This window comes from Pezoporus occidentalis, unplaced genomic scaffold (genome assembly GCF_034315485.1).
Source record: "Pezoporus occidentalis ecotype Australia unplaced genomic scaffold, CSIRO_AGI_Poc_V1 ctg307, whole genome shotgun sequence".
NCBI classification, from domain to species: domain Eukaryota; kingdom Metazoa; phylum Chordata; class Aves; order Psittaciformes; family Psittacidae; genus Pezoporus; species Pezoporus occidentalis.
In genome coordinates, this window is record NW_026915019.1 from 330,214 (window position 1) to 344,658 (window position 14,445).

At 43.6% G+C, this 14,445-nt stretch overlaps 1 protein-coding gene across 4 annotated transcripts in view; it reads left to right on the forward strand.

Annotated features, from left to right (window-relative positions):
- ADAMTS3 (ADAM metallopeptidase with thrombospondin type 1 motif 3) overlaps nt 1-14,445 on the forward strand; it is a 103,333-nt gene that overhangs the window by 56,316 nt on the left and 32,572 nt on the right. For all 4 annotated transcript variants that reach the window (XM_062627783.1, XM_062627782.1, XM_062627780.1 and 1 more), the window contains exons 5-6: nt 5,249-5,448; nt 11,841-11,924. In XM_062627783.1, the coding sequence (XP_062483767.1) occupies nt 5,249-5,448; nt 11,841-11,924 (284 nt within the window). The remainder of the gene's footprint in view (nt 1-5,248; nt 5,449-11,840; nt 11,925-14,445) is intronic.

Genomic DNA, 14,445 nt, shown 5'->3' on the forward strand with positions numbered 1-14,445 from the left:
AGGTTTGAGATGAGGAAATAATCTGCCTCTAAGCCACATGATAATTATGACTTCTGGTTGCTGTCCGAAGCTTACTGGGAAGAGCTCTCTGTTCCTTTGTGCCCAGAGGTGCATGCATATGATGTTTCTTGGGACTAGTCTGCATTAGGTGACTGTCTCTTGGTCACTTTGGACTGCAGAGACCTGACCACAGGTCTCCTGCCAGTGCCCTCCACTCCTCTTTCCCCACATAGCTGACAGCTGGCTCAGATGCCAAATCTTCTGAAGCTTTATGGATCTCAGGGAAGCTGCTGAAAACTGCAGACAGCTCAAGCTATCCAGCATTTCTTCTTCCAGAAAGTTCTGAGTTAGCAAATAAGTTATGAATGCCACCTGTGTTTTCAAAATGTGGTGGGCTTTCAAGGTACTTTCTCCCCCTTTCTGAATTGCCCTGACCTTTTACAATGCACTGTTGAAATTATGGATCCAAAGACTCTCTAAGTGTGCTCCTTTGTGGAATAAAAATTATTTTCAGATTGATTTAATGATACATGAAGGCCAGGTTGGACGGGGCTTGGAGCAACCTGCTCTAGTGGAAGATGTCCCTGCCCATGGCAGGGGTTGGAATTGGATGAGCTTTATGGGAATGAGCACCATGACTGTGGGCAGGTTTATACTGACACTGCACTAATCTCTGCTGGTACTCGGATGTACATCTCAGAGGTTGTGTGTTCTCTTATTTGCTGGGTTTTCTTAGACATGAGGGAAGCAGTCAGGGCTGTAGCCATCTGATTCTGAAGATAGACCCTGTTATTCCTTAAACAAGTAAGCATATATGAGGAACGTATATACATAGAGATACAGAGATAGATAGATACAGGGATAGACAAACAGAGTTAGGTACAGAGATAGGTAGAGATACAGAGACAGATATAGATAGGTAGATAGATAGATAGGTAGATGGATAGATAGAGGTATCAGTGCAGTGTACTTATACTGCTGGTATCAGTGGCAGTGTATCACAAAATTCAGCCCATATATTTTACAATATAAAATCAGATTGTAAGAATCTTCCATGCTTAGGGTTCTCTTTAGGTATTCTTAGGTTTGCTCAATGACAACTCATGAAATTAGACTTGAGCAGATCCCAGCTTTATGTAAGAGTAGGGGAAGAGGCAGAGAGTCATTCTTTTAAAATTACACTCTAGGAAAGATACGTGCTGTAACCCAGAATATCTTTTTGGCCTCTTTTAATACAGGAAAGCATATAGCAGGGATACAGTCATGCCCAATTTTTGATGTAGGTGTTTATGTTAAAAGTTGTTTCTGAAAAAGGATTTAGAAGGGAGGCAAATGTTCCTGGCCTGTAGAAGGGTTCACAGATATATCTGCTGAACAGAAAGTTACCATCTGATTCCAGCAGTGTGGTTCTAGGTCTCTAGAGGAGCAGCCGTGGTTTTCAGCAAAACACAGTGACAAAGGATGTGGGGGAGATTTCCTTCTGAAAAAAAAGGAATGTGTGAGAAAAGAAATACCTCCCTGAACATGTGCATACATCACTCTGTGCTCTCCCTTCCTACCCAAATGTTTGCAGGACTGATTCACTTGAGGAAAGACAAATCTTTCTCTGACAGGTGAGACCATGGTGTGAAAGATGCAGGTAAGCAGCAAAACAAGAAAAAAGAGGAGATAACGAAACAGCTAATTCCAGAATGGGATTAGGAAGGATTAGTCTGTCTAGCACAAATCCCCAGACAGGCAGACTGGTTTCCTCTGTGTGTAACAGAGAATATTGCTTTTTGGTAACAGTCACCTCTTGGCTGTTTTAGACACTCAGCACTACCGGATAGATTAACTTGCAAAGAACTTTTGTTTTCAGATGATTCATTTAAATAATTCCCTTCAGTAAGCATTGCTGTGATCTCTCCCCACTCATAGCAAGGGGGTTGTTCCTTGAACTTTTCCTTGTGTCTGAATTGCTTATTCTGTACTGTAGAGAAGAGTTTTATCAGGAAAGATGGATTTCTCCACCATGTGGTGACAGCAGCTCCAACATGAAGGTAAGGGGGTGTCCAAAGGCACTCCTGTGGCATTCAGGTAACACATCTGCAGCATTGCCTACCTGTCAGCTGTTCATCTTAGTGCTGAAACCACCCATGGATGTAAATAGTTGCAGATGTTCAGTAGAGTTGTGCCACCTTCAAGTACCTGAGGGTTTCCTAAGCCATGGTTTAACACGCAAAGATTATTGTGCATTTTCCTTCGAATGCCAATTTTCTTTACACTCTGTTCAATGCAAAACTTGTAATCGTGCCCAGCGGAAGTCCCAGCCTGTGCATTTTGTAACCGTTGTCTAATGACCTCCAGAGGCTTAGCTGGGGTTTGTGACATGAGATCCAATAGTGTGTGGCAGTATCAATAGGTAAAGCCCATTTCCTAGCACTGCAGATGTCTTTCCCTTCCAAACCTGGGAAGGTCTCAGTACGGAAAGGAGATAGAGGATACTTTTCACTACAATTCCATAGTAAACATTGGGGTTGGCTTTGTAATTAGTCTTACTTGGAGCACTGTGATTCACAGTCCAGATGCAAACTTGGACAGCTTTCTGTAGAGTGGATTAGGTAAAATATCTAAAGTGTTTGTGTCCACCTGCCTGGGATGTTCTGATTTGTGCATTTTGCATTTATAAGAATAATAATGCCATCTCCTGAACAGAACACATCTGAGGAGGCTTTCTGTGCTGTTCACTAAAGTTATCTGCTACTCTCCCTTCCATGTGCCTCAGCAGAAGCCAGCAAACACAGAACAGACTCTTAGGAATCAGCCAGAATTAATTGTGATCCATTATGATAAATAACTTGAAGTTGGTCAAAGCATTTGGAATGGACTTTAATGCTATGAAAAGACTCATTGACTCTGTGAGCTCTTCTAAAATTTCCACTAATGCCCCAACACTCAGCTGAATCATGAGCAACAGCACGAGGAAAGTGGTTTAATGACTGGGCTATGGGAACATTGCATCTTGTCATTTTGGTCTATTTTCTCCTGTGTCACGCTGTCATCTCTTTGCCCTTATGTCCTGTTAAGTGCTTGGTGATGGGTGCAGATTGCAGCATTTTCCAAAGGAGCTGTCATTAGTACATGTAACCGAGGCTTGGTTCTGATTGTTTGACCCCCTTAAGTGCTAGGTTATGGAGAACAGATAGAGCACTTTTACTACCCTGGATTGTTTGGATGGGGCACAGCAGTTTAGTAGGTGAATTTAGGGAGAAGATCCCACTGTTTCACTTCCCAGTGAGGTATGAGGCTTGCTGGGTCCTTACCAACAAGCTGTAGCTTGAGTGGGGCCAAGAGGAAAACTGGACAGGGCCTTTTGACAAGGGCCTGAAGGGACAGAACAAGAGGACTTTAAACAGACAGAGGGGAGATTGAGATTAGACATTAGGGAGTTCTTCCCTGTGAGGGTGGTGAGGCCCTGGCACAGGTTGCCCAGAGAAGCTGTGGCTGCCCCATCCCTGGCAGTGTTTAAGGACAGGTTGGACAGGGCTTGGAGCAACCTGGTGTAGTGAAAGGTGTCCCTGCCCGTGGCAGGGGGTTGGAACTGGATGAGCTTTAAGGTCTCTTCCAATAGAAGACAGAAGAACCAGTCTGTGGTTCTATGAATATCCTCAGGAGTCCTGGTACCTCTCGTGGAATACACTGCCTGCCAGGCCGGGTGAAGCAGTTGAGTTTTCACCACCAAGTCCAGTCAGGGGAGGTTTGGGATTTCTGTGGAAAGAAATACGTAAATTACATTTCACGAGGTGGAAGGCTCAGAGCTTGATGTTCCCAGTGGTGTGGCCATCCAGCATGTTTTGCAACATTGGCCTGGTCCTGCTGTCCTTCCACAAGCAAAACTTACATCCACTTTACTGGAAGTCTTGGCTGGAAGCATGTGAAGGGCCAGTCTGTGTGTACTTGCAACAACCTTGGCTTTCATCAGCTCCAGCATAGAGGAAAAGGGCTCAAAAGCTCTGCTCTCATTTGGGGAAATGCTCCCTTTCAGTACAAGTCAACACAAGTGGAAGGCAGAACCATACACTCCTTTCTATCCATGGGATGCAGGGGGGTTTTGCCAGGTTCATGGAGCAGGAAGAAATGTGTATTTAAGTGTTGTATCATCTCTTTCTTCTAAATGGAAGAGTGGGGGAATGAGGATGCTCCTTGCCTGTCGTGGAGCCAGACACAAGAACACACCGGTTCCCAGTGAGGACACTATAATATGTCCAAACAGGCATCTGTTAATTCCTTATTGCCTGTTGGTGTGCTGGCTTAGGTTTAGGAAGAACTAAGTAACAGCTGTGACTTTTTTTGCCTTCAAAAGTCCATGGTGATGTTTTGCTTTGCTGTACTAAGTGGAAAAAACAGCTTCTGAGTGATTACAGCTATAGGCTGTTGAACATACCCCTTAAAAGCCAGTTCAGAATGGTTCATCTGAAACCTACCCCTTGACCAGTGTCTTCAAGAACCCACCCAGTATTCTGTGACATTGACAGGGAAGTGTATTTAAAGGCCTGATTTGAGGCAAGAAAAGCAGCGGGGGTAATTCTGGGTTAGGAGGGGAAGTATTTGGCCTAGATCTCCTTAGGGATGAATTTTATGCTTGAAATCACAAGTGTGTGATATATTATAGAACCACATAGTTGAATTAGTTTTTTCACTGGGTATCTGGTGATTTCCCTTCCTCCTGCACCACCAGAATAATCTCTTTAGAGTTCTTGATTTATTTTATCCAAGGAAATGATGACTCTACAGGTGAGGATGTTTCTGAAACACAGGTGAAGATGTTTCTGAAACAGAATCAGAATGGACATTAATGTCTTAACATTTCATAGAATCCCAGACTGGTTTGAGTTGAAAGGGACCTTAAGGCTCATCCAGTTTCAACCCCTTGCCACTAGAACACCTTCCACTAGAACAGGTTACCCCTATCCAACCTGGCCTCGAGCACTGCCAGGGATGGAGCAGCCAGAGCTTCTCTGGGCAACCTGTGCCAGGGCCTCACCACCCTCACAGGGAAGAACTTCTTCCTTAGATCTCATCTCAATCTCCCCTCTGTCAGTTTAAAGCCCTTCCCCCTTGTCCTGTCCCTACAGGCCCTTGTCTAAAGCCTCTCTTCAGGTTTCTTGTTAAGTCCTTCAGGTATTGGAAGACTGTTGTGGGGTCTCCGAGGAGCCTTCTCTTCTCCAGGCTGCACAAGCCCAGCTCTCAGCCTGTCATTTTCTTGCAGAGTCTCTTCTGGGTGTCCCTGGAGAGCTGAGTTCCTTATCCAGCAGAGTGGAGCAGCAGCTAAATAGCACCCTGAGGCGACGCAGGCATGCGGGTGATGATGACTACAACATCGAGGTGCTGCTTGGCGTGGATGACTCTGTCATCCGATTCCATGGCAAAGAACACGTTCAAAACTATCTCCTCACCCTCATGAACATAGTGAGTATCTTCCAAAGTGCTGTACTGTTTGTTTTGGAATGACACAGGCTTTTATTGACTCTTTAGGAGTATCTAAGAGACCATGGTAAAAATATAAATATGGTCATTTTGTCTGCTGTTGGGTACAGTTCTCTCTTTTCAAGATGTCCCTTTGATCTTTTTCACAGTAGTTTTCTAGGATAATTCCAAGAATTTGGAAATAGTTGAGAAACAGTAGGGAAATAATGTAAACTTGATACATGCGTAATAAATCCTGGCTTCTCCTGCAACACAGTTGTGAAGGAAGCCTGGTTAAAGGATAAACATGCTGTGCAAAAACGTGTTTTAAACACCCAATGGCTCTTTGAAAGAAAACAGACCTTCTAGCCGTGTCTGTTCCTTAACTCATGTGGCAATGCCGGTGTTCATATAGCAGCTGCAAAAGAGCAGACACCTACAGAACTGCTTTATCATGGAGTGTCTCATGGGCTTAGCAAGGTGTTTGTTTGGTTTTGTTTGGTTTTTTGTGTTTTTTGTTTGTTTTTTTTTTTTTTGCCTATATGTACATTTCTGGCTCTAAAATCAATGGCAAAATACCATATTTAAAGATAAAGAGTCTGGAGCTACATGATCAGATTCTATGGAAATGCATGTTACAGAAGAGCACAGTTCACACTGTGCATTGAAAGTCAGTTAATATACCAGCATTCAGTGCTAGAATTGCTCAAGCTTAAACATTTTCTGTTTTTTCCTATCTTAGAGGAAATCTGAAATAAAAGCATGAAAGGAATGTGAAGGGGATGTATAATCCCTTGCAATGTGTGGCCTATTCTTAAGCATGTAAGTGTCAAACTTTCATAGATACATCTCAGTGTGGTGGGGATCATAAGGTTTGCCAGAAATTAAAAACAATATCCTAAGGACAGATTATAAGTAGGTTTACTATTAATAATGACTTGGTGAATGTAGAAATCCTTGTATTTTTTACACTCACCTTTGTATTCCTGGAATAATTTAAAAATGATTCCTTAGGCTTACAAACAATCTTTATGGCATTTCTTTACGTCCCATCAGCCACCATCATTTCTAACTGAGAGAATTCAATCCTTTTTGCTATTGCAAAGCATTCAAAACAACTTCTACCCATCATCTCCAAACCCCATTTCAGCTCCTTTTAGCACACAACATTCCCCTCCAGGAGAGACAGCCAGCATATAGAGTGTGTTTGGCCTTCAGGCCTTGATTTGTGGTTAGTTCATGTGCTTGCACTGATAATTTTTTCTAGAGCATCTTCTGCTCCTAATGCCTTTCTGTGGTTGAAGCTTTGCCCCATTTGCCTGCAGGGGTGTGCAGTGAGATGCCAAACCTCAGCACCTCCTTTTGGATTAGATTAGATATTAGATTAGCTTCCAAAATAATGAGGATCAGCAGTTTAAAAATGTAATCCATAGGATTTGAGAAGAGGAAAAAAATCTCCAAATTAATTTAAACCAGCAAAACTCGGTGTAGAATTAGAATAACTCTGTACAGAATTATGCTGTGCTATAAATCTCGACTAAGACATACACACACATTGTAACTGAAAACCAGAATTTAGTGTGCTGGGTTTAGAGCCTGGAGCTGTGTTCGGTCTTGGGCCTTTCCTACTGTTCATGCAATGGAGAGCTTTTGTGGTTTAGGTCACTGTGGTGATTTTGCATGCCAGGGAAGCTGCTCTCTAACAAGAGGGGGATGGATGCTGTAGAACCTGTTTGATGATAAGGAGATGTTGAGTGGTGTCTGTGCATTTAAGGGTAACTTCCTCCCCTCCTCTGACACACGTACAGGAAGCCTTTGAGTGTGGTGTGTTGGGAAGGTCGGGGTGAAGGTCTTTGAGGACAAACCAGCTGCTGAACCCAGAATGCTCTGTGAATCACCTCTGAGATACTGGTGAATCAACCACAAGACTTTCATGACTGTGAATGTACATCTAGTAACTATCTTTCTGTTAGCAGAAGCTTCTTTTTTAGGGTTGAGGGAGTCAAAAATGCGCATGAGCAAGTCTTTGCATATTCCTAGAAGATCATCAGCCACTAGGACTGCAGCTGGTGCAGTCAGTTCCACTCATTTCAGCACAATTTGCCTGATTGATAGACATGAAACTGACTTGGTTCAGGTTTAGGTTTGGATCTAGTGGTGTGAAGGTCTAAGAACCAAACCTTGCATACCTAAAACTTGTATCTTTTACTCTTCTTAATAATGGGAGGTTCTAGACAAAAAGCAATTTGTGATTGGTGTAACGAGTATTCATGGGGATTTCTGCCAGGCTGGTGGTAACTCGCTGGGACTTGTCTTCCCAAGCAGGGAGATTAAGGGCACTTTTGCCTCATGTACTGCAGCATATGCAAGCTGGCTTCAAAAGAACAAATATGATGAAGTGCAAATAAGCTGCATTAAATGGTATTCCTTCAACCCTGTGCCAAACGTGGTTATCCTGGTCACAATCCCATGTCAACAAAACTACACTGTTCTCAGTGCCAGAGCTGGCTTGCTGAAACCAACCCTGCCATGCCCTTGAGAACTTCAGGTCTTGGAGGTTCAGGTTCAGCTGAAGAAATTCCTGAGGTGTTTCTTTATGCTCAACATTCCTACGCACTCTTGGCTTGAGAAACAGGCTGGAAAATGCAGCATCAGCAGAGCGTCTGACATGGGTGTTACTGGTCCACGCTGGGAGTCAGAAGCCCAAATGTGATAATGAATCAAGCAATGAAATCTAGTGTGGTCCCTAGCTTTTTGGTGAAGCTTTACCATTATCCCACAGCCCAGGTTGCTAAAATCACCCGTTGGAGAGAATGGCATTCACAGGAGTTGTTTTGGGTAGGTCAATGGCCTGCCCGTCACAGGCGCATTGCAGCTGAATTCCTTGAGGTGATAGGATCAGCCATTTCCTGATTTTACCTTTCTAGGAGCACATGGGGAGTTGTAGCCTCCATCTCCCAGATGTTAACAGTGTTGGCACTGTTGCTAATCCCCCGTGGAGCATCCCTTGGAGACCCTGCAGAAGTACAGTGGAAAGCAGCTGAGATCAGAAAGGTACACTTAGAGGGCAGTGGGTCATACTGAGGGATTCCAAGCAGTTTTGGACTTGGCAGTGTTTATATCTTTCAATTTATTTTTTTTTTCTTGAGAATAACTCCAAATCAGCCATTAGAGTGATTGATGATCCTTAGATTAATTAGAGCCATTAGATGATACCTCCATGCATCATTCATTCTCAAACTCCAAATTGCTTTTGACAGAATTCCTCTTTTGGTGATCACTGTCCACTCAGCATTGCAGTTTTGTGGGCATCGCCTTCTTTGTAAGCAGGTTTTAGTCAGTGAGAGCTTCATGTTGAGTTTCAATAAGAACAGACAGTGCTGGATAAGTCTAAATATTCTGTCATGGGTCTTCATGCACATACGCTACCTGCAGCTCTTTATCTCTCCATCACTTCCTCTTCTTTGTGGCTGTCCCGAACACCACAGGTAATTTTTATTGCTGAATGTGAAATAGGAGGTAATGTAGTTTTGGCAGCCATGGAAGCAAATGAAGTTTTGAACCCAGAAAGTTTGAGATGAAAAATTGTTATTTCATGTGGGTAACAAAATACTCTTGGTACAGTACTTGCAGGGGATCATTTTCTTTTCACCACATACCTCATGAAACAGCAATGAATCTTCATTAAAGGTGATTTCAGAATATTGTAATTTTGGTTTTAAAAGCATTTAACTTGGTAAATAGCAGAGCTGTTACACAGTCCCAAACGCTTCCAGCTTTCCTTAAACACCTACTGCTCCATCTGCTGGGAGTAGTTCTTAGTACCAAGCCTTTGCCAGCCAAAACCCTGCTTCCCTGGGAAGCTGTGGGTTAACTGCAGTAAAGATCCTTGCCTGGTTTGGAAGGAACAGTTTTGTAGCAGTCTACTTGTTGCTGTCAAGACTTTAGTAATAGAATGATAGAGTGGTTTTGTTGCCCAGAGAAGCTGTGGCTGCCCCATCCCTGCCAGTGCTCAAGGCCAGGTTGGACAGGGCTTGGAGCAACCTGGTCTAGTGGAAGGCGTTCCTGCCCATGGCAGGGGGTTGGAACTGGATGAGCTTTAAGTTCGCTTTCAACGCAAACCACTCTGTGATGATTCTATGACTCAGTCACAACATACATACGAACTTGCTCCTTGTGGGAACCCTGTAGTAGATCAAGTAATCCACAGAGAATGGGATATAAGATGGGGTTGAGGAGAAATTTTGAAGGCAGCTTGACTCTTTAGGTTAATTCCATTCTGCCTCTAAGAAAGTCAGTCCTGTGAGACTTGTTTCTTGGCATAAGGTAAATTATGAATGTTTTTTTCTGACACAGACCTCTGTGAGAGCAATGCTGTGTTAATAGGGTGAAAATATGAGATGAATAATTAAACTTCGGAATACTGGCTCCACAAGACATGCACGCTGAGTTCTGTGCTCATTCCTTGTGAAACTGCCCTGCTGACAGCCGGTTCTTAGCTGGTCCTAAAAGGGATTGCCTTTCTAAAACCCATGGGTTAAAATCATTGTGCCAGGTCTCACAGTCTGTACAGCTCAGAATGACCTTTTTCCTTGAGGGGAAGGGGGGAAATTCTGTTTAGCCTGACTAAAAAAACCCATCAAACTCTAAACCTGCTCACATATACCAGCCTCTGAACAGCAGTATTTATTTTTCACCAGTTACCCATAGTATAGTATTTATTTAGTTTTTAAGGGGATGAGTAACTTTATTGAGAATCTGCAGATGTTTTAGCCCCTTAATGTATACTCTGGTGGCAGGCCATTTCTCATCTTCCCAGACACAAGGAAGGCCCTCAAGAAGAACAATTTTTGACCCATCTGCATAATTCTGGGTTGGCTTTTTTTTTTTTTTTTTGGCTTCACTTCCACAAACACTCTTTTTAGTACAAAAGTGACCACATAATTCTAATTTATCTCTAAAATGTAGAACAACGGTATTAGCTGTTTCTAAAAAAGAAGTTCTTCAAAGTGAAACTCACCATGAATTATTTCAGTGGTTCAGTGAGCAGTGGAACTGGAGTGATACCTCAGGATTTCTGTCTTGTGGCTTGGCTCTTCCCTGATGGGATGTAAACTAGGAGTAGAGTCTTGAGGTCTCATGGGGTTGTCTTATGGATGGGTGTTTTCTCAGGCCAGCAGTTGTTTTCAATGTAGTCAGTCTTTCCAGACTGCATAAACTCTATGTGCTTTCATGTAGTTAATGTTTTTAATGGCAGGCATTGACTTGCAGAAATCAAGTGTGTTTGGAGATACCATTACCCTGTAAGGTGCACAATAGCGTCAATGTCTCTGGCAACACTGTTGACTTCAAAACTTTCAGATGAAAATTTCTTAAGTATTTCTGGGGTTTGGAAATGCTTTGCCTGTTAACATTAAGATTGATTTAGAATCAGGAGTACTGTTCACATTTTCAAATCTAAACACATTCCTGGCAGTGTTCAAGGCCAGGTTGGACAGCTTGGAGCAACCTGTTCTAGTGGAAGGTGTCCCTGCCTGTGGCAGGGGTTTGGAACTGGATAAGCTTTAAGGTCTCTTCCAACCCAAATTAGTCTGTAATTCTATGAAGTGGAGCTTTATTGTTCATGCCATTGTCTCAATATTCTGCCTTCCCAACCTAGAGCTTCAGAACACAAAAATGGCTTTAAGTCAAATCCTCAAGTATCTTCTGAGGACAAACTTACGCTGAAGTTGACAGCACATTTTCTTGAGTGAGAGCTGCTGGCAGCAGAATCTTTTACAAAATGAACAAAAATACACACACTTTCCCTGTGAAAATACTCATCCCATGTGTTTAAACTGATGGAAGTGAAACAAATGTTTCGTGAAACAAATGTTTCATGAAACAAATAGGAACTGAGCCTGAAATTCATCTGCAGTTAAGAGTGGCCAGATGGCACAGCAGAGGTGGCCACGTGTGATGGATGGTGATGGGTTTATCTGTTGTTAAAGCAAACTCTTATCTGCTTTTAAATCCCTCAGGGAACTTGAACACACTGTATAACCTTGCTTTCAGGAATAACCTCATCTCCCTCATTGTGTTTATCAAATGAGTAACATCAGGCATTCAGATACATATGTGCAGGGTTTGAACTTGAAGTCTCCTTTTCCTTGATCACCTTTTCTAGTGGCCCTGGTCCAAAGGCCATTTTACTTGAGAGAAGTCTTGACATGTGATGATGGGAAGTGTCATCTACATTTCTCACTGCATGGAAATGGTTTGAGACTTGAGTCCTCTTCTGAGAAGAGCGTAATGGTATAAGCACTTGAAATAACATCTACATGGTCTTGGAAATTCCCTTGGTATCATAAATGGGGATTTTCTTTTTAATTTTTTTTTTTTTTGTCTTTCCTCAGGTGAATGAAATTTACCATGATGAATCCCTCGGCATTCACATAAATGTCATGCTGGTCCGGATGATCATGTTGGGGTACGCAAAGGTAAGCAAGCTTCTGAACCAGTTGTATTTGGCCATGTCAAAGACCAGTTTGATGCTTCCCTTGTAATTATATTTACTGAGCTTGTAGGCTCAGTAAGTTGTAGCAGAAGTTTCACAGCGCCAGATGTTTAATCTGGGCTCACCAGCACACATGTACTGGCTTTGGGGTGTTTCACACCAGATGAGGCATTGTCCTGTGTGTTTATATTATGTTACTCGCTTCTTCCACATAGGCTGTATGTCACTATGTGCTCAGTCACCTCAACTGAGTCACATTGGCATCGGACAGTCCAGAATGAAAGCAAGTTCCAGTGAAAGAAATGTCTTTATTCAGTCCGAATATCAAGTCATGCACACTACAGGCTATACACAAAAAGACAGTTACTTTCATAGATGTTATGAAAGCTCATTGAACTGTTGTCCTGGGTTCAGCAGTAGCAGTCATTTTTCTCCTTATTAGTAGCTAGTGCAGTGCTGTGTGTTTGACTTTCAGCCTGGGAACAACACTGATAACACCGATGTTTCCAGTTGTTGCTCAGTAATGTTTACTCTGACCAAGGACTTTCTGAGTCTCATGCTCTGCCAGGGAGGAGGGGAAGCTGAGAGGAAGCAGAGACAGAACACCTGACCCGGATTAACCAAAGGGGTATTCCATACCACAGAAGGTTATGCCCACTATATAAACTGGGGGCAGTTATCTGGAAGGGCTAGATCGCTGCTCAGGTCAGGCTGGGTATCAGTGGGTGGTGAGCGGTTGTATTCGCTTCCCTTGTTATTCCCCTTGTCATTCTTATTATTGGTGGTGGCAGTAGTGGTTTGTGTTATACCTTAGTTACTGGACTGTTCTTATCTCAACCCATGGGAGTTACATTCTTTCGATTATTCCCCCCATGCCTCTGGAAGTGGGGGGAGGAAGAGGCTGGGGGGGGAGAATGAATGGCTGCGTGGTTCTGAGTTACTGGCTGGGCTTAAACCTTGACTGTTCTTTGTGGCATCCAGTGTGGGGCACAAAAGACTGAGATAACAACAGATATGACCAGAGTGTGTCTAATCGTATTTGTGATAAGCGTTCATTGTTTCGGATTAATAGTCAGTTATCACAATGCTGATTTATTGTCTCTCAAAGTTGTTGCTCTTGATCTCAGAGTTTCAGCATGTCGTACCTTACTTAGAGCTGGTATTTGCTGTTTTAGTGTTTATCAGCAGGGGGGCTTGGGCTAAAGTTCTTGTTTCGCTGTACTTCACGGTAATGACTTGTAATACAATAGGCTTATGGATTATGAAACTGATCTGGGTTGCATTCCCAGTGTGGTCATCACCTCTATACTTTGGGAGGTATATAATGGAAGTGTTTAGCAATTGCACATCTTTTTTTCCCTACTCGGGTGGTCAACCTATGAAGGAGACATTCCCTTATGTTCCCAGATCCCCCACCAGACTACATCAGTTGAGAGTTCTGGAGGTTTTGGATGGCCTTTGGGTACCCTTGAGACCTGCTTGCTGATTGTGGTGATGATCACCATGTTGGCACAGAGTGTGTTTTACCCACGACCATTTTGTCTGATCTAAAAAGTTCAGCAGAGTTGGGTTTGGGTCTTGTCTAGGGTTAGACAATGATATCGGAGGACCAAGAGATTTTCCCTGAGGGTGGACAGTCATGAGTGGCAGGGTGTGTGGGACAGTATGGGCAAGTATCTAGGTCAGTGGGCCCCTCCAGTGCTTTGGAACTTGTCGTGGTTTAAACCCAGTCAGGTAGCTTGTTCACTCACTCCCAGTGAGTGGTGCCGAGCTGACAACAATCGAGGTCCGTGTCCGTCTCCCCCCCCCGCCTCCCTGCACCGGGGCTCTCCCCTTCCCTGCTCCCGGAGGAACGGGGAGGAGGATCGAGAGAGTGCAACTCCTACGGGTTGAGACAAGAACAGTCCAGCAACAAATCACCACCGCTACTATCAGCTAAAACAATGATAAGGGAAAATAACAAGGGAAGAGAATACGATACCACCGGCCAAGAAAACGAGTCCCACCCGGAAGCCCCTGTCCTTCCGGGTAACTCCCAGTTACCCCTCACCCCGGGCATGACGTGCTGTGGTATGGAATACCTCCCCGGCTAGCCCGGGTCAGGCGCCCCATCTCTGCTTCCTCACAGCCTCCCCTCCTCCCTGGCAGAGCATGAGCCTCACAAAGTCCTTGGCCAAACCAAAATATCCTTGTTATCAGCTCTGTTCCTGAGCTGAAAGTCAAAACACTGCACTGCACCAGTTAACACAAAGGAAAAACATGACTGCTACTGCGGAACCGAGGACATTATCCACCCCTTATTCCATACCATTCACGTCGTGCTCAGATCCTACATTTTCAATACACCATCGCTCTCCCACATATATGCATCCATATACATACAGACCAAGAGGAAAAAATCATTTTCTTAGTGCATGGACCAATCCCTATAATGCTGCCGAGTCCATTCGGTCCATGATGTTCAAAGTTCATTCTCTGTTGGGATGATGGCTGGAGGGAAGTCA